We start from the raw sequence: 16,067 nt of genomic DNA, 5'->3' as shown, positions 1-16,067 counted from the left end.
GAAGCAAGGAGGCCCAAGTTGACGTTGTTTTTGTAGCAAGACATTGAACAACGTTGCAACAAGGATGCGGCTGCTTGTCCTCGTGGCGGGAGTACTTGGGAACTTGATATGTTCTTCTCGTGCAGAAACAATAAGCGTAGAATCCCTCAAGCTATTCGCGACGCCGCTTCCGGCGCACTTCGGCGTGTTTGAACTTATTGAAGGACTGGAACTCCGCTTGTACTTGCCTGAAAATGAACCGACAGTTGTACGCGTGACACCAACCTGCGCTGGAGTGAGCTTCGAGCCCAGCTTTGTGCTTTTTGATGAAGCTGTATCAGTCGCAAGTGGTATCGTTGCTCAAGCAAATGTGACTGGAGACCTGCAGATCGAGTACGTTGCAACCGTGGAAGGTAGCAGCTCTGAAAATGCTGTACTTTTCTCGCAATCTGTCACCGTACTGCCGGTTCCTATTGCTTACGCGGTTGATTCGAACAATTGGAAGGGTGTAATTCTCCAAAAAGACTCGTTCGATGACATGCCTCTGACATCTTCATTCTGGAGCGAGCAGCAACACGGATACTCCAGCAACGCGTGCGGCTCTTTTGACGGGAGTAATTCCTTGTTTTTCACGTCACTTGGCGATCGATTAGCGCTCACTGCCCCGCTTGAGCTGGAAGGATTTCACGGCAAAATGCATTTCTATCACGTGTACGGGTTCGAGGCAGTACAAAAGTACGATTCAAGAGGAGACAACCGTGTGGCCTGCGAGATGACTGACATTGACGAGGAGGTTCTGTTTGGTTATTTACCTCGTGGTGCCAATCCGCTAAATGTTAGCACCTGGCAGGAGATTCTTGAAATCCCCCTACTTCCCAGCACTGTTAGCCGCTCAAGTAACTTCGCACCGTTCTCAGTGATACTACCTCCGGTTGCAATGCACCAAGGCGCACAGTTTTACTGGATGCAGAAAACCCACTCAAGTTTCCCGATTGATGTTGCGACTGGCCTTACCAGAGACCAAGTCATTGCCGCTGAGAATGACCCAACGGGTGTACAAGGCCAAATGGGAACTCAGGAGCGTGAGCTCTGGAAGTACAGAAATTTGTTCGACCAGTGGGCAATTGATGACGTCCGGCTTGAGGTGCGGTTGAACGTACCGCTGTGTTCACCTGTGCCCAGCGCAACACTCGATAGCACCACCGGCGTTGGAGTTGGCGGAATCGACATCCTAGTCGCATCACCGGTTCCTGGGAGTTGGGTCGTTTTCACGTCAGGAGATGGTACTCAAGTTTTTCCAGACTGCAACACATCAACTGGATCTGCTGTTGCTAACAACGCCACGGTTACGCTAAGTAAAAGTGGTTACGTACACGCTGTGGCATGCTTGAAGGTCAACGATTTACTGGTTAGCAGCTACCCGGTACGCTCCTCCCGGTTTTTGGTCCAAGCAGTTGAGCCAAGTATTTCAAGCACCGTGGATATTTCTGCCAGTGTCGACACTTGGAACGTTGATATCAAATGCACGAATTGCGAGTTCATGAGGTATGCTCTCGTCCCTTTAGCTGGAGATAACGAGGGAACGTCCTTTGTACCAAGCTGCGCATTCGGTACGCTAATAAGCTCAGCGTCAGGAAAAGTCTCGGTGACTTTTAACGCCAAGCTTCGAGTTGTGGCGTGTGGAACTGATTTGCTCCCCAGTGTGCTGGTTGAGTCTAACGATTTGGTAGTGCACCCCCGTGCGCCGACATTCGAATATGACGTTCCAGCTACGACGATCACAGGTTTAATGGCCCTCACGGTCGTTCCATCGGCATCATCCACCGACCAGCAACTAGGCATTGCCTACTCCATTGTAACGTCTGCCGATGACATGCCGACTTGCAGTAGCACACTGGCCTCAGGAGAGATTAAGTTGGTGGTGAACGTTTTCGATGTTGTTCGGGCAGTTGCGTGCTGTGTCGGCGTGGTCTGTGCAGATAGCGCCCTGGCAACTTGGGGCCCCGTAGACGTTCAAGCCGAGAAACCAACGTTCAGCACAGCCTGCAGCGCAATTAAGCCGTTGACCCTAGTAGTGGATCTGGCTGCTGTCACCTCCGACGCCTCTGTTCGCTACCAGCTCCTGACTGCAGGCAACCCGGAAGCTTCGTTGACGTGTTCATCTGGAAGTCTGTACCAAGCACCCGTGGAAGTCGGCAAGGGAATTTCAAAGTTGGTGGCTGTAAGTTGTTTGGCTGGCCTCAAGATGAGCGATACCACTGAGATCGTCATTGGGCTGGACAATTGCTGCTCGGGACGAACGGCTTATCTTCAAACGTCTTGTGCCCACGTACTTTTGCTGCAAGATGACTTTAATCTTTGTCCTGGCAATGGAGGAGCTGGAAACGTTCAAACTAATACCAACTGGCAGTTGATGACAAGTCAATGGGGCGGCACCGATGTGAACGGTGGAGTTCATTCGGACAATGTGCGCTGTGTCGCGGATGCAGTTCTGGGCAAGAACGTGCTGGAGCTGACGGCTAACGGCGATCTCTTCGATGGGGTAGTGCCGGTTGGGAAAACGATGATGAACGATGGCTCTACCAGGGATCGAACTACGGACGATCGATTCATGGAATGGGCCTTGGACGGGATCAGCCCTTTGCCGTGTAATCCACTTGAGCACTGCCCTGCGCGCCGCGTTGGTGCAGCAGTGAAGTCTGTGCTGCACCAAAATGCAGGCGTAATGGTGATTCGGATCAAGCCGTGCTCAGCCTTCGGTACTCTCACACAGGTTTGGTGGGGTAACTACGAAGATGTTGACACATCGGCCACGAGTGAGGAAAAGGAAATTCCTTTCCTACCTCTGTGGAAATCTGCATTGTACCAAGCGAAGACGACTCCTGGCGTTCCATTCACTTTGACCTCGCCCCAGCCTACTGATGACTCGGCGTACACGGAGATTGTCATGCAATGGGATGCGAGCGCTGCACGCACGAATCTTTACGTGGATGGCCAGCTCGTACTCAAGCAAATGGGGATGGAGGCACTTAGCCTCCAATCCGATGCCAGCAGTTCGCTTTCGATCGGTGTTTGGTTTCCCAATGCTGTCGCTGGTGAGCCTTTATTTCCCTCCTGCAAGACGTACGTGGACAAAGTGCAGGTCTTCGATCTACAAATTACGGGTGGTCGGTGGTGCGACTTCGAAGATGTCGTTGCTGACGTTATACCCTGCACCGAGGATGCCGATTGCGAGGAATGGGTCCAGATCAACTGTTTCATGGACATTTACGAAGCCGTTTGCACGGATCATCGCGTGAGTGATACCGATGATGGCTCTTCGTCAAACTCGACAGCAAAGTTTTGCCAGTTTCGACTACAGCCAACAGCTCAGACTAGTGTCTCGACCACGGCAATGACAAATCGAGAGCTTGAGATGCAGTGGGGAGAAGATGAAGAGCCCAAACAAGCATAATGGTTTTTGACAAAATAGATCTTCTTTTTCCTACTGCGAGTTGTTTCCTGCTCTCAAGGTGACGGGGCAACACTTTATTTGATCGTCGAATGTAGTCCGTCCACAATCTGTTCCAGGGCCGGGTTGCCTCCTAGAGAAGCGATCTCGTTGCGGATTTCCTGCACCGTTTCGTTCAGCTTAGCGAGTGTGTGCTCCACCGCGCCAGTCTCGCGCAAATACTGCACCGCGTACTGCTTGAGTTTGATGCTCTTCGTGCGTTGCTTGAGGATACTCAGCAGTCGCGTGTCCTGGGGGTTCTCGCGAATAGCCACGATGAGCGGGAACGAGAACTTGCCCTCGGTCAGGTCTTCACAAAAACTCTTGTTCTCCATGTAGGCTTCGTCCAGCAAATTCACATAGTCATCTCGGATCTGGAAGTATACCGCCAGCGCATTCACAAGCGGCGTGAAGTCGAGCGTGCAGTCACTGAAAGCCTGTATGAGCCCCACCGCCAGTCGAAATAGTCCTCCCGTTTCTGCCACAAATAAGAAACAAAAGTTCGTCATTCGGCAACTGCAACTTCAGCTCTCGACTAGCAAGAGCGCGTAATCACGACAAAAAAGCCAAGGTTGCACTCAACTGTTCTGCACCATCTCCAGATATTCATCCACCGTCGGACACTGCAGATTGTCCCTCCAGAAGATGTCCAGGCCCTGGCCCTGGTGCAGTCTCAGCATCTCATCCGTGTACACCTGCATGGCCTTGGGGTTGCCCAGTGTCTGGCATCTCTGCAGCGACAGAAAGTACACGTAGTTGGCACAGTTGATGGTGGCCGGCACGCCGAAGATGTGGTGGGCCACAGGCTGGCCGCGTCTCATCTCGGAGTCGTCCTCAATGTCGTCAATACTGCGGCGTCGTTAATCAATTATTGTGAACAATTAATTGCAATTAACATGGTAGAGCAAAGGTAGAACGCACAGCAAACTCGCGTTGTGCAGCTGGTCCACGATGCTTTGAATGCTCTCAACGGCGTCCGCGGGTGCATGCAGCCAGGACTGAAAGGCGCCGATCATCTTGCCGCGTACGTTCTTGCCCGGCAGCTCACTGATGTAGACGTAGGGCTCCAGCAGCTTGGACTCGTTCTCCTGCACCGTCGTGGCCATCGTAGAGTGCTGACGTACTTGTGTTCGAGGAGGCAAATCGCAGAATGAGCCCAAGAAACGCGAAGACGACGCGGATTGGATGAAAATGAGAAATGTAGCCATGTTGAAGGAAGGCTACTGGTAGTCGCACCCCGCCTGAAAGCTGCATGCCACTTGATTCCTTTGCTGCTGCGGTCACCGCAGCAGCAGTGCGGTGCTGTGTGTTGAGACGGCGCAATTGATCTGTCCTACATATTGCTGCAACGTGGAAAGGCGTTTCCTAGACGGTTGTCGACTTGAAACACGCTGCCGGTTGTTGTCACGCACCTGTACTCCACCGCTCAGCCAAAGCAACGACTCGTTGCCAACGACAAACGCCGTGAGGTAGACTAGAATACAGACGAAAGTGCGTCGTGAAGTTCTTCCACTCTCGAGTTGCAGGACCGAACCATGTCGATGGACCGGTGGCATCGAAGTCTGTCTAAAAGGGTAGCCTAATGAGCTTCCTAATTTCACTGCGTTGCACTTCGCTGCGCTCCTTCTGCTTCGTCCGAATACTCCACAGTAACTCACCTTACAGCGTGTATCCAACCAACGGAACCAAAGACAGCTGCCGGGCCAAACAAACTAGTACCGTAACCCAGGAAAGTACTGTAGCCCATGAAATACATGAAATACACGAAAGTCATTACCACGTCTTGGCCGTTGGGAACAAGCGGGCATCGTTACTTGTGAATTGCCGACAAAGATGATCTAGACACCAATCCACACAAAAGTTTCCACTGCAAGACAGCAACATCACCAGGTGCCCAACATGAGCACTAACCCAGACGACAAGCTGCTGCCTCTGTCGCCGATGGACGCAGTCATGCACAGCTTCGGGTTCGTGATCCTGTACATTTTCCCGCCTTCAGCTTCCGGTCCCTACGACCTCGACAAGTTGCAGTCTTCCTTCGCCACACTTGTCCAGGAAGACTACCCCGTCCTTATCGGAGAACTCTACATCGATTCCAGTACGGGGATTGTCAATGTGAAGCAGACAACACAGTCGCGACAGTTAGGAGCTGCGGGAATTCGGTTCGACATGAACGCTACGAATTCAATGACAACGGAGGAGGCGATCCAACAGCGTTCAATGGATTTGATGCCGACGTCGCGTGGCAAGACGGAGCTCCTTTGTGTCAAGGGGACGTTGTTGTCGGACGGGGGGATGGTGATTGGAGTGGATGCGAGTCACACGCTCTTCGACGGAGAAGCCATGTTCACGTTCATGACAGTGTGGGGACAGCACTATAGTGGAGTGAAGAAGGAGGATCGGCTGGTAGTGAACCACGACCGTCACTTGCTGGGAGGAACAGGAACATTTTCAAACGTGCCACACCCAGAGTTTCAGGTGGTTGAGGCTGCGTCTGAAACTGCTAGTAACGGAGCTGAGACTTCGGTTCCTGCTCCTCCGTCAACGGCCCACCACTTGTTTCACTTTACTCCAGATATGATGAAGAGGATCAAACAAGTGGCAACGCGAGGTGGAGTGTCTGGTGATGGTGAACCTTCGTACGTGAGCACAGTTGATGCCATCACTGCGTTGTTCACAGTGTTGATCTCACGAGCGCGAGGCCACGGACAGGACGTGCGAATTACGACTGGAGTGAATGCTCGTCGTCGCCTGAGCCCGCCGTTGCCCGCCAACTACGTCGGGAACGTCATTTTCAACGCGTTGTCGACGTACACTGACAGTGAGTTGCAGTCTGAAAAGAAGGCGGACGACTTGGTGTCCCCAGCCACACTTGGAAAGCTTGCTCGGCGCGTTCGTGAATCAATTCTCCAACGTGACGATGCCTACTTACGGGATGCTGTGAACTTCTTGGCGGAGCAGAGCGATATTTCCGCTGTTCAGGTGGGCACCAACTTCTTTTTCGGACCTGACCTCATGTTCACGTCTTGGTTACACATGGGCATGTACAACGCAGAGTTTGGTGGGACGCGACCTTGGTATGCATGCGTTCCTCGACTACCGTGCTACGATGGTTTTGTAATGCTCACGGAAGTCCAGAAGGGTGGTGACGGATTGGACGTCGGAGTTTTTCTCGAATGCTCCGCCATGGACAAGCTCAAGAACATGTTTGCGAGCGTGGCATTTCTGCACGACTAAGTCGTTCGTGTGATGACAGTGAACACACTCTCCTTCAATAAAGAGACATTGGGTTGATCAAAAACATTTACTTCGACGTACTTCGAAGCACTTCTTAACCCTTTGCGTTGGATCGTTTCAAACGTTAATGTTTTACCCGCCCGCCAAAGCTCACGATCATAGCAATGCAAACCCTCAAACATACAGCAGCTGGATCCCTATATGCCACTTGTTGTACTCGGAAGGACGGCGAATTCTCAACTGTTCACGTGGGTAGCTTCACACTGGGTCTGTGAGCAGTAGAACCTATTGGTGATGTATCGAAGCACCAGCACTTGAAACACCACCAAAAAGAAAAATGACTTCTCCACTTCTCGTTGTTGTTCATGTTGAACATGACTTCGATGTAGCTCGCCAGAGGAGAAAGTATTCTCTGCTCTGATGATAAATCGATGTATGACTGCGCCGTCCGAAACGGAACCCGCAGGGGTGAACAGCAGAAAGATGGCACCGATCAGCACGCCCACGATAGTGGCCACCTTCACACTCAGCGAGACATTGATCCAGTACAGCAGCGGTAGCGAACAGGCCGCTCTCTGAGCGATGCAACCATCGCAACGGTCGATTCCATTCTGCTATTTTACTCGAGGAACTCGCAACTAACGACCATCTCCATCCAATTGAAGGTCTCAACCTACAACCGAACGATCTCCATCTTGCGCTGCTTGGTGGGCAGCAGCTGCGTCTTCTGGGCCGCCACCTTTTCCTCGCACAACTTGAGAGCAGCCGCATCTCCTGCCGCCTTGAGCGTCGTCATCATGTCCTCGAACGTCGTCTCCTGCCGCTGCATCAACTGCCTCTCCAGCTCCTCCGCCGCCTGTTTCTTCGCCTCGATCTGCGTCTGCAATAACACGGTCGACGCCTGAAGCCCCTTGGGCGTCTCGACTTCCACGTCGGCGCCGTCCAGCAGCTGCCGCGTCCATTGCGCGTTCTCTTGGAGCCGCTCGAAGGCGCGGTGCCGCGTCACACGCAGCTGCTGCCGCATCTCCCGTGATATTTCCAGCGGCGCCGCGCTCACGGGCGGCACGGGCACCTGCGGCGCGCGCCCCACGCGCATGTGCTGCATCTGCATGGCTCAAGTGGATTTGCTAAGTACGATTGTGTACTATGAAGTTTCCAGTTTGGCTGGAAATCACAATAATTGGTTAAAAGTGACATTCTTGGTGGCGACTTGCAACGGTTAGTCTGTCTGTGCTAATCGAAAGTACTAATCGAGGTGGTGGTGTATCAAATATTCATCGTGGTCATGGATTGCCTCTTAGATTGCGGCTGCCAATGTAAACTTAGTGTTATCAAGCCTTCTCTTTAAGACTTCGAATCTCGAATTCTGCTCAAACAATCTCCCACGCTTAAATGTGTTGATCAGTGAAGAAGGCCCACAGCACCAAAGCAGCGAATAAGGAATGAACGCGTTATTTGACGAGATCCTATCTGAGCTCGAACCATTCAAAATATTTTGCTGGACTTTGGATCCTGTTAGTCAACCGAAAATGACAATAATATATCGCCGTCACAAGCCAAACCCAAAGGTGAAGAGATGGAATTACCTCATAGAAGAGCTGCAGGTACTAGCAGCTTCTGCGCTGCGAGTGAGTGTCGAATAGGAAGGGAAGAGTCTTGCTTAAAGAGTAACCTGTAAAGTGATTTTCAAAACACACACACGTGCCGTGCACGGGAAGGAAAGTATCAGCCTAAAACCCACTTTGGCCACAAGGTCTACTCCTAGCACAGCTAAAACTCGACCAGGACATGAGTGACTATGAGAGAGGGTAATAAACTGAGTCTCACACTCTCATAGGTAAGGCGATGTAGCAGCCGTGCTGGAAAGCCCGGCCAACACAAGTACAATATAATTATTATAATAATGTTGAAATCACCAAATCCGTTCCCATTTTTCATTTTCACCGAAAATATACTGAAAGTGCTGTTTTCTTTGCTATTACATTCGGATAAACACAATGCACACAATTTGCTGCAGAAGCTCGTGTATGCAGTAGATGTATACTGCTTCCCCCGGTCGGAATGATTGCCTGTATAGGCACATGGCAAAGCGCATGCCATGCGCCGATTGGAGCTAAATATCTATTTATGTGCCTAACCACTGCATACAAATACTAAGCGCACAAAAGACTTGACAAAGATTTCCCCCGCGATAAGCGACCGCGCTGTTCGTGATTTACGTTGGGATCTGCAATATAATGATCCGAGCCCGATTCACTGTTCACGCCTCACTTTGCCATTGGCCTACCAGCACCCAAGTCTCTAGTGCCCTCCTTGACTGCTAATCTCTACCATGCGACTAGGTTGCATCATGCTCGTGGCTGTTGCGACGCTCCTTGTGAGCTGTGAGGCGATAGAAGCCACTAGTGCCAAACATGATGAGGCAACAGCAAGTTTGGCTCAGAACGAGGGCAACGACAACCGGTTCCTACGAAGCCACACGAGGACGGACCACGACCCTGGCGCTGTTGATGAAGAGAGGGGAGCCATCAACAGCTTTATCTCAAGAAACGATTTCAAACACAAGATCCTGAGCAAGATGCTGGACGATGACGTTGTCAAGCAAGCGATGATAAAGCAATGGGCCAAGCATGGACATTCCGCCGGGAAGGTTCGCAAGGAATTAAACCTGTGGTACAATCCGCGCTACACTGGGCTGCTCGTGGCATACGTGAACAGGGCTACAAACGTATAATGAAGTAGTTGCGGGCTGCACCAAGTTAGTTGGCAACGTGACTGAGATTTGCGTGACTAGCCTTCCTCTTCCTCCATGCATTAGAGTCCATGGACGACGCAGCTTCGTGCGTGATGCTGACGTGCCAGTTTGTCTAGCGCTGCGTGGTGGTATAGGTGCCCGAATTCCTTCTTGTTTTCAAATGGCGGCGCACTCGTGGGCACAACCTTCGTCTGGTAGCCACGTTTCAAAAGAGTCAACAAGCTTGCTAAGGTCGTGTCGAAACCAAGTGCACCAACCTTCGAGACCACCTGGCCTATACTGCGTGGCGTTGACGTAACCCACCAGTGCTGTCCTCGTGGCTGGCTTTGACGGGCGGTGTGGTCGGTGGGCATGTTGCTGGCGATCGCGTTCAAGGGAAAATGGAATGTGGGCTCTGGGATGTCAGTAGCAACGCTGATTCAAGCACTTCTTTCGCCGCGATGGGCCTCAAGCTCCAGACTCAGATTCAATCAACAAAGGACCTCCCCCACTGCGCAGAGTCGGTCTTGTTGCTTGCCATGCAAGTGCCCAAGTCTTGTGCCTCTGTCGGGTGTCGGGGGCTGGGAACGCCGTGCGCAGCTCACGCTTATTATTAATCGTAACGACCACTAACAAACGCAGCGGTTAGCCACGTGAAAATCGACTGTCGACACCAAATGCGATCAGGCAGGCGGATGAGTTGGCTACGATGCTACTGTGGCCACTTCAGTGACGAAATGGATGGGGGAATGGAAGTTTAGCTGGTGTGAACTCTTTGTGCTACCTCGCGACTTCGAGCTTGGACAAGCTGTGAGCGTCTATCTCCGTGATCAAGTCGTTCGGATGCTGACAGACCTCGTCCAGAGGTAAGAGCACCGAGTTGACATCGGTGGCGGAGCAGGCGGCTGCTCGGTAATGGCCGTCCGCGCCGCGACTCATTCAGGCAGCACAGTGCAGGGTTCAGCGTCTACTGTCGCCTCTTGCGACCAATGAACGTGGCCACCATTTCCTTGAGCACTGCGATCTCCAACTCTTGCAGTCGCCTCACGGACTGCAACCACAGCCGCTAATCCAGCATGCAGCGGGCGGCAAGATCGTTCAGCGCTCGTACATTAAGCAGCCGTCAATAAGGTCCTCTTGAAGGCGACATCACCTTCCCGCGGTCCAGCATCCAGCTTCATCCCAGATGGAGATCTGCAAACCAATCCAGAGGTATTGGTGCTGGTCATCGTCACTTGTCAGCCAAAGAGAAAGTGTCGGAGCAATCGTTTCTGGACCACAGACGAGGGTGGGAACCCATCGAAATCATCGCCGTCCCCGCCCATCTCCACTCGAGATGGGCGAGGACGGATTTGATATGAAAAGTGTCCAATTCAGCCATTCTGTACGTCGGAACGATCCCAGTCGTGCTTGTCGCACCACGTCACCCCCCCCCCCCCCCCCCCCCCCCCCCCCCCCCAAAGGTGATGTGGAAGTCACCTGGACTGCCCGGGGCGCTGGTCCAGTTGCCTCCGTTGTCTCAAGCAGCAGCTTGCATGGTGGCATCAGCGCTTTACCCAGCTAGACACCGCAGTGGTGCTGTGGCGTTCGACACGAAGACAAAAGCCACCAGCAACATGCGATTCACGCACACTCAACGTGACGGATCCCCCTGTACCGTAAAGATCGGCCAGGAAAATGAGACGACGTCCGTCCCACTCGTTGGCTTGTATTCAAATCGCGAGTAGCGAAATGTGAGTCTTTGACAATTACCGAGCCATCGTCAGCGGTCTTAGACGTCCATCCTGACGGGCGCAACCACAGTCCAGCCCTCCTGGCCTCTGTTTAGTGGTGCTCTTGATCTGCGTTTAGGTCGCGTTCTTGACACGTGCCGTGCCACAACCGCCAACCCGCTAGCGGAGACCGTGGTGCTTCAAGGGTTCGTCAGTCCACAATTCGCCGCCTTCCGACCAAATCTTTCTCATGGACGACGAGTATTCGTTCGCGTCGATGCAGCACCCCACGGCCGGGTACCTCTTCGCCGAGGAGCTGGGGATCTACGTCATGACACTCGACGACTTCTGTGTCGACGGGTGCGTGGGGCGGAAACCTGCTACGTCCACCGCCTGCTTCTCTGACATGACGGCTCCGACTGCACCCTGTGCCTCCCCCAGCTCGCCCTCGTCGGTGGTCTACCTCTCTCCGTTCTACCCTCCGTCTCCGCTCAAAGCTGTGGACTGCCCACCTGCTGTCGCCCCGGAGATTCTTCGGTTCTCCGGTGCACCCGACGACATCTTCATCAAACCGGAGCTCGTGGACTTCGTGGTACCCCTCAGTACGCCAACCTACCCGCTCCAACCGGTACCCGTTCACGTCATTCATGAAGCCCCCACTACCGACGATCGGGAGCGACTCCGACGTCGCCAGCGCGGCTACGAGAAGCGCTACCGCGGCCGCAAGAGAGTGAGTACCGTTTGTCAAGGCGAGCTTTGCAACCCAACCCAACCCAACCGTCTGTCTTGTGTATTCGCAGAGAGACCTCAAGCAGCAGCGGGACACGTGGCTCGCCCTCGAGATGAAGCTGGACGCCACCCGCCAGAAGCACTGCAAGCCCTTCGTTCGACGGGCCTCCACGTCGCGGCGCAACCAAATGCTCTTGCTGCTGCAGGAGGAGCGCGCGCTCCGACAGGACCAAGTGGCCATGAAGACGCTCCAGGCCTGGGAGGAGGTCTCACGCATTCGCGAGTACTCGGACAAGGACGAGCTCCGCACGCTCAGCGAGTGGCGGCACAGCGCCGAGAAGGTGATCGGCCAGTGCGCCATGCTCGGGCCGCGGCGGTTCCACCCGTACGCCCCCATGGCGCCGCAGCACTTTACGTGGTGAAGTATTCCTGCGCCGACGAGGGCCACGCACAACTCATTTACTCTTTACGTTATTCTATTCGGTCGAACTAAGACGCCAGCGAGTCAAAAGGAAATGCAAACGCGAATGAATCCACAAGTAGCAGCCCGTACATTAACAAAGAAACGTAGCAAGTTGAAGTCGTTCATACCAGTACTGTTCTACGGCGTCTGACCATATCGCCGCGTCACCATCGAGTAAGAGCCCGAATAAGACGGTCGTCGACCTCATACCCTCAGCGACTGCGAACGTGTTGATAGGAAGCGCGTGCATGGTCTCCATTGGGATTTTCACCGCCCACTCAACACACCATCAACGTTGCGCTGTCTCACCATTCGAGGTCTGTGGAATGGTGCCGCGTCGCTAGCTTGTATTTTGTACCAACACGCTTGCAGACGTCGACCGTCATAGCAGCACCCACTCGCTCGCCACGGTTGCGAAACCGCTAAACCTGATTCGAGGCGAGCATAATGACCACCCAGCACTTGACAACATGTTCTCCATGAAAGGGACGCTCCGCCGTAGAATCCGCGTCGGCCGGGAAGGGAACTTTAGTCTGGGACGTGGTACACTGTGCAGGACGACAAGTTGTCGCCCAACCTACAGACGAGCCCCCACGACAAACCTCGCAGTCAAGTCCAGTGTCAAGCAGCCTGACCATTCCGCGGGCTTTTGCTGGAGCCCTAGAAAGCAGCGTCTGCAAGACCACCACAACACGCAGGCATCCAAATGGCGGAAGACGACCCAGCTCCGACGTCGGTGCAGCTTCAACGCGACCCCGTCTGCATTGATAACGGGGGTCGCCATGCTATGACCGCGAGCGTCTCCTTCCCGCACCGACGAGTCGGTCGTGGCAACCTTCCCTACCGTGATAGGGACATCTCGTCCACGGGTCCTCGATAGTAGCGCTCGTTCAACTCAGACAGTGCATCAATCGAACGTTAAGCGCGCGCTGCCCCAGACCAGTGAAGTCAAGCCCATGGAGACCCCTTCGCGGACTGCACTCAAGCACTGTGCAATTCTCACGATGGCCGACCTCGAGCTCTCGGCCGTGTGCAGCTTCCTCAACGACTTGAGCCTCGACGAGATCATCACGTACGAGTCGGACGACGGGGCTGACACGTCCTCGCTCGCCTCGGACGGAAGCGACGACAGCAGGTCCACGGCGCCTGTGGCCGAAGCCACGTCGGACGAAAACAGCGACTGGGAAGACGCCGGACCAGGCGCCAAGTCACAGACGCAGCGAGACCGTCAGCGCGTATACGGAATCCGGTCCCGAGACAGGAAAAAGGTGAGGAACAGTTCGAAGAAGCCGTTCTCTCGTACTGACGATATAGTAACAGGCACAACGCATCGCAGACTACCAAGTGTTCTTGACGATGGTGGACAAGTTCATCGAGTTGGTGCAATGGAGACTGGCGATGACAGAGAAAGAGATCCAGCTGCTCTGTCTCGCCAAGAAGAAAGGAGATCCCGCTCCAGCAGGAGACACTGCACGGACGCAACTGGAGCTCAACCAAGGACCCATGAGCTGCATCCAGACGTGTCTGACGAACTGGGACCAGCACAAGAAGACGAGCAAGTTCTTCTTCCGAGCCGAGACGAAAGACATTGAATCGCTCATGCAGAGGTTGACTGACAGTAGCGAGCGGTTAACGCTAGTAAACGCCGAGCTTAAGTGGCGACTGCAAGCCCAAACGACGGGAGTCTGGGTCTAACATGTAACATAACTCGTTGATTCCATTTCCTTCATCCGAAAGCGTGCCGACGTCCTGTAGACTACCTGAATACGGTAGCAACGTTGCCATCACTCGCCTCGTGATAGCGTATTCCGTCTTGCACCAACTACGGTCCGTCGAAAGAGTGGCGAGGGCCCCTCCTCCTCGAGAGGAGCGCCCTCCAACAACTAGACGCTCCCTTGCAGGTAGACGACAAGAGCTGAAGCCAAGACCACGTTGAAGTGATTTCTGCGCCGTCCCATTCCCCATTCTGCATTCTGCGCTGCTGCCAAGACCTCCCCGGACCATGAACGACGTGGAGCTGAGTGCGCTGTGGAACTTCCTGGCCGAATTGAACACCGACGAGATATTCGAAGGCGTTGGCTCCTCCAAAGTGGATGAAAACGACACAATTTGTTGGGACGAGTCCTCCGTTGCGTCATTCTCCTCGGACGACACCAACGACACCATCAGCTCGGACGACGACATGGCAACGGTCGTGGCCAATTGCCGACCAACCAAGAACCGACACACTAAGAAGGCCACCACCTCGAAGAAAAAAGTCCCAGCTTCGGTGGAGATGCGGAGGGCGCAGCAGAAGAAGTACGACAAGAGCTGGAAGGAGAGGCGAAAGGTGAGGATTGCAACAGGGACGAGAGTTCTCGTCGCTGGCTTAAAACTACTCAACGCACTGCTGGAAGACCGGCTCGAAAGGACCAGGACGGTGACCATGACAATGAGGTTGCTACAAGTTGGCAAAGAAGATCAAAAGTTCAGCGAATTGCTGACAGCTGAAAACGAAGGCAATGCGCAGTTGGCACTGAACCAAGAAGCCTTCAAGTACATTGACCTGTGGACGACCACGTGGATCCAAACCAAAGACGAACAAGGCAAGTTCTTCTTGAAGCAGACGGTGCCCGAGATCGACTTCCAAATCGAAAATCTGGTTCAGCTGGGAGAGAAACTCACGGAATCCGTGAAGGAATTGGATTGGTGCATGCGTCAGAAGACTGGTGCTTGGGTTTGATGTAGCTGTTAGAATATCAATATACTGTCAGGATATTCTCAATCAAAATGTTTTTTAACGTCTGTTCCTGCTACGCGGATCCTGCCTCTGCATCCTCGCAGCTTTTGCCTCGTCCTCCGTGTTGTGGGATGTACCAGCAGTGCTTGATGGCAATTCCACCGACCCCCGTAGCGTCCAAATCTTTCGTCATCGACCAGGTATCGTCGAAAGTGTTGAAACTCACCTTTAACCACGTCGGAGAGACACTCAACGAGAAGAAGCCGTACGGGTAGTGCCCTGCAGACCACAAGTTCTCCACGTAGTCTTCAGCGTAGGGCGGAATTCCACTGGGCGACTCGTTCTGGATGCCGCCTCCCGCGCCATTCTCAACAAAGTGCGTCTTGAACGCAGTGTAGTCGTGTTTCTCGCCGTGCGTGTGGCCATAGAGGAAGAGCTGGATGCCCAGACCGTCTAGCAGTTCCCGCCACTTCTCCGCTGGCCCGGGGGCGTAGTGGTTGTACGGGGAGTAGTGCGTGTTCACGATCTTCCACGTCGCATTCGACGCCTTGGCAGCCTCGACCAGTTTCTCCCGCGAGTCTTCACCCCAGGCTTGCAGCTTGTCCATGCAGGCGTCGAACATGCTGTTGTCCCCGCCCGCACAGAGACTGTCACCGCGCTTTACGTTCTCACACGCGTCGTCGTCTTTACCGGAGTAGCCGTAGCATTGGCAGCAGATCTGCTGCGCTCCGTGGGTGTCGGCGTCGTTCGTGTCGAGGTTGAAGATGTCGATCGTCACATTGGACGCTGGATCGGCCAGTGAGTGCACGAAGAAGTGGTCTGGCATGACCCACCGGTTGTCCTGCGGACTCACGTACTGGGACTGCAGCGTGAACTTCTGATCCAGCGACGCCAGCAACTCGCTCGTCGAGCCGCACTCGACCGCTTGTTCCCCATCCGTGCACACGAAGCTAGCGCCTCCGTAGTCGTGGTTCCCCATGACGTTCACCCAGGGAATACTAGCC

The 16,067-nt window shown here is 53.8% G+C and overlaps 9 protein-coding genes across 9 annotated transcripts; 6 read left to right on the top strand and 3 right to left on the bottom strand.

Moving 5' to 3' along the window:
- Positions 1-64: 64 nt before the first annotated feature.
- On the top strand, positions 65-3,433 carry KRP23_11252 (uncharacterized protein; the record flags this gene model as incomplete). Its single annotated transcript, XM_067881783.1, has 2 exons — positions 65-714; positions 1,681-3,433. 2 exons carry the CDS (start codon positions 65-67, stop codon positions 3,431-3,433), a joined length of 2,403 nt encoding a protein of 800 aa, XP_067741064.1.
- Positions 3,434-3,507: 74 nt separating this feature from the next.
- KRP23_11251 (Geranylgeranyl pyrophosphate synthase) lies at positions 3,508-4,575 on the bottom strand (the record flags this gene model as incomplete). Its single annotated transcript, XM_067881782.1, has 3 exons — positions 3,508-3,947; positions 4,053-4,318; positions 4,391-4,575. The coding sequence occupies 3 exons, from the start codon at positions 4,573-4,575 to the stop codon at positions 3,508-3,510; spliced, it is 891 nt and encodes a 296-aa protein (XP_067741063.1).
- Positions 4,576-5,368: 793 nt separating this feature from the next.
- On the top strand, positions 5,369-6,706 carry KRP23_11250 (Hydroxycinnamoyltransferase 1; the record flags this gene model as incomplete). Its single annotated transcript, XM_067881781.1, has 1 exon — positions 5,369-6,706. One exon carries the CDS (start codon positions 5,369-5,371, stop codon positions 6,704-6,706), a length of 1,338 nt encoding a protein of 445 aa, XP_067741062.1.
- A 673-nt stretch (positions 6,707-7,379) lies between these two features.
- On the bottom strand, positions 7,380-7,817 carry KRP23_11249 (uncharacterized protein; the record flags this gene model as incomplete). The annotated part of the gene is made up of 1 exon (XM_067881780.1): positions 7,380-7,817. One exon carries the CDS (start codon positions 7,815-7,817, stop codon positions 7,380-7,382), a length of 438 nt encoding a protein of 145 aa, XP_067741061.1.
- Positions 7,818-9,038: 1,221 nt separating this feature from the next.
- On the top strand, positions 9,039-9,440 carry KRP23_11248 (uncharacterized protein; the record flags this gene model as incomplete). Its single annotated transcript, XM_067881779.1, has 1 exon — positions 9,039-9,440. The coding sequence occupies one exon, from the start codon at positions 9,039-9,041 to the stop codon at positions 9,438-9,440; it is 402 nt and encodes a 133-aa protein (XP_067741060.1).
- An 80-nt stretch (positions 9,441-9,520) lies between these two features.
- Positions 9,521-9,814, bottom strand: KRP23_11247 (uncharacterized protein; the record flags this gene model as incomplete). Its single annotated transcript, XM_067881778.1, has 2 exons — positions 9,521-9,652; positions 9,719-9,814. 2 exons carry the CDS (start codon positions 9,812-9,814, stop codon positions 9,521-9,523), a joined length of 228 nt encoding a protein of 75 aa, XP_067741059.1.
- Positions 9,815-11,402: 1,588 nt separating this feature from the next.
- Positions 11,403-12,303, top strand: KRP23_11246 (uncharacterized protein; the record flags this gene model as incomplete). The annotated part of the gene is made up of 3 exons (XM_067881777.1): positions 11,403-11,512; positions 11,594-11,882; positions 11,953-12,303. 3 exons carry the CDS (start codon positions 11,403-11,405, stop codon positions 12,301-12,303), a joined length of 750 nt encoding a protein of 249 aa, XP_067741058.1.
- Positions 12,304-13,300: 997 nt separating this feature from the next.
- On the top strand, positions 13,301-14,039 carry KRP23_11245 (uncharacterized protein; the record flags this gene model as incomplete). The annotated part of the gene is made up of 2 exons (XM_067881776.1): positions 13,301-13,612; positions 13,665-14,039. 2 exons carry the CDS (start codon positions 13,301-13,303, stop codon positions 14,037-14,039), a joined length of 687 nt encoding a protein of 228 aa, XP_067741057.1.
- A 307-nt stretch (positions 14,040-14,346) lies between these two features.
- Positions 14,347-15,066, top strand: KRP23_11244 (uncharacterized protein; the record flags this gene model as incomplete). The annotated part of the gene is made up of 1 exon (XM_067881774.1): positions 14,347-15,066. The coding sequence occupies one exon, from the start codon at positions 14,347-14,349 to the stop codon at positions 15,064-15,066; it is 720 nt and encodes a 239-aa protein (XP_067741056.1).
- Between the last annotated feature and the right edge of the window lie 1,001 nt (positions 15,067-16,067).

This window comes from Phytophthora ramorum, assembly GCF_020800215.1.
Source record: "Phytophthora ramorum isolate Pr-102 chromosome Unknown Phyram_PR-102_s0011, whole genome shotgun sequence".
NCBI classification, from domain to species: Eukaryota; Oomycota; class Peronosporomycetes; order Peronosporales; family Peronosporaceae; genus Phytophthora; species Phytophthora ramorum.
The sequence above is the reverse complement of the archived record's forward strand: the minus strand, read 5'-3'. Positions and strand labels throughout refer to the sequence as shown.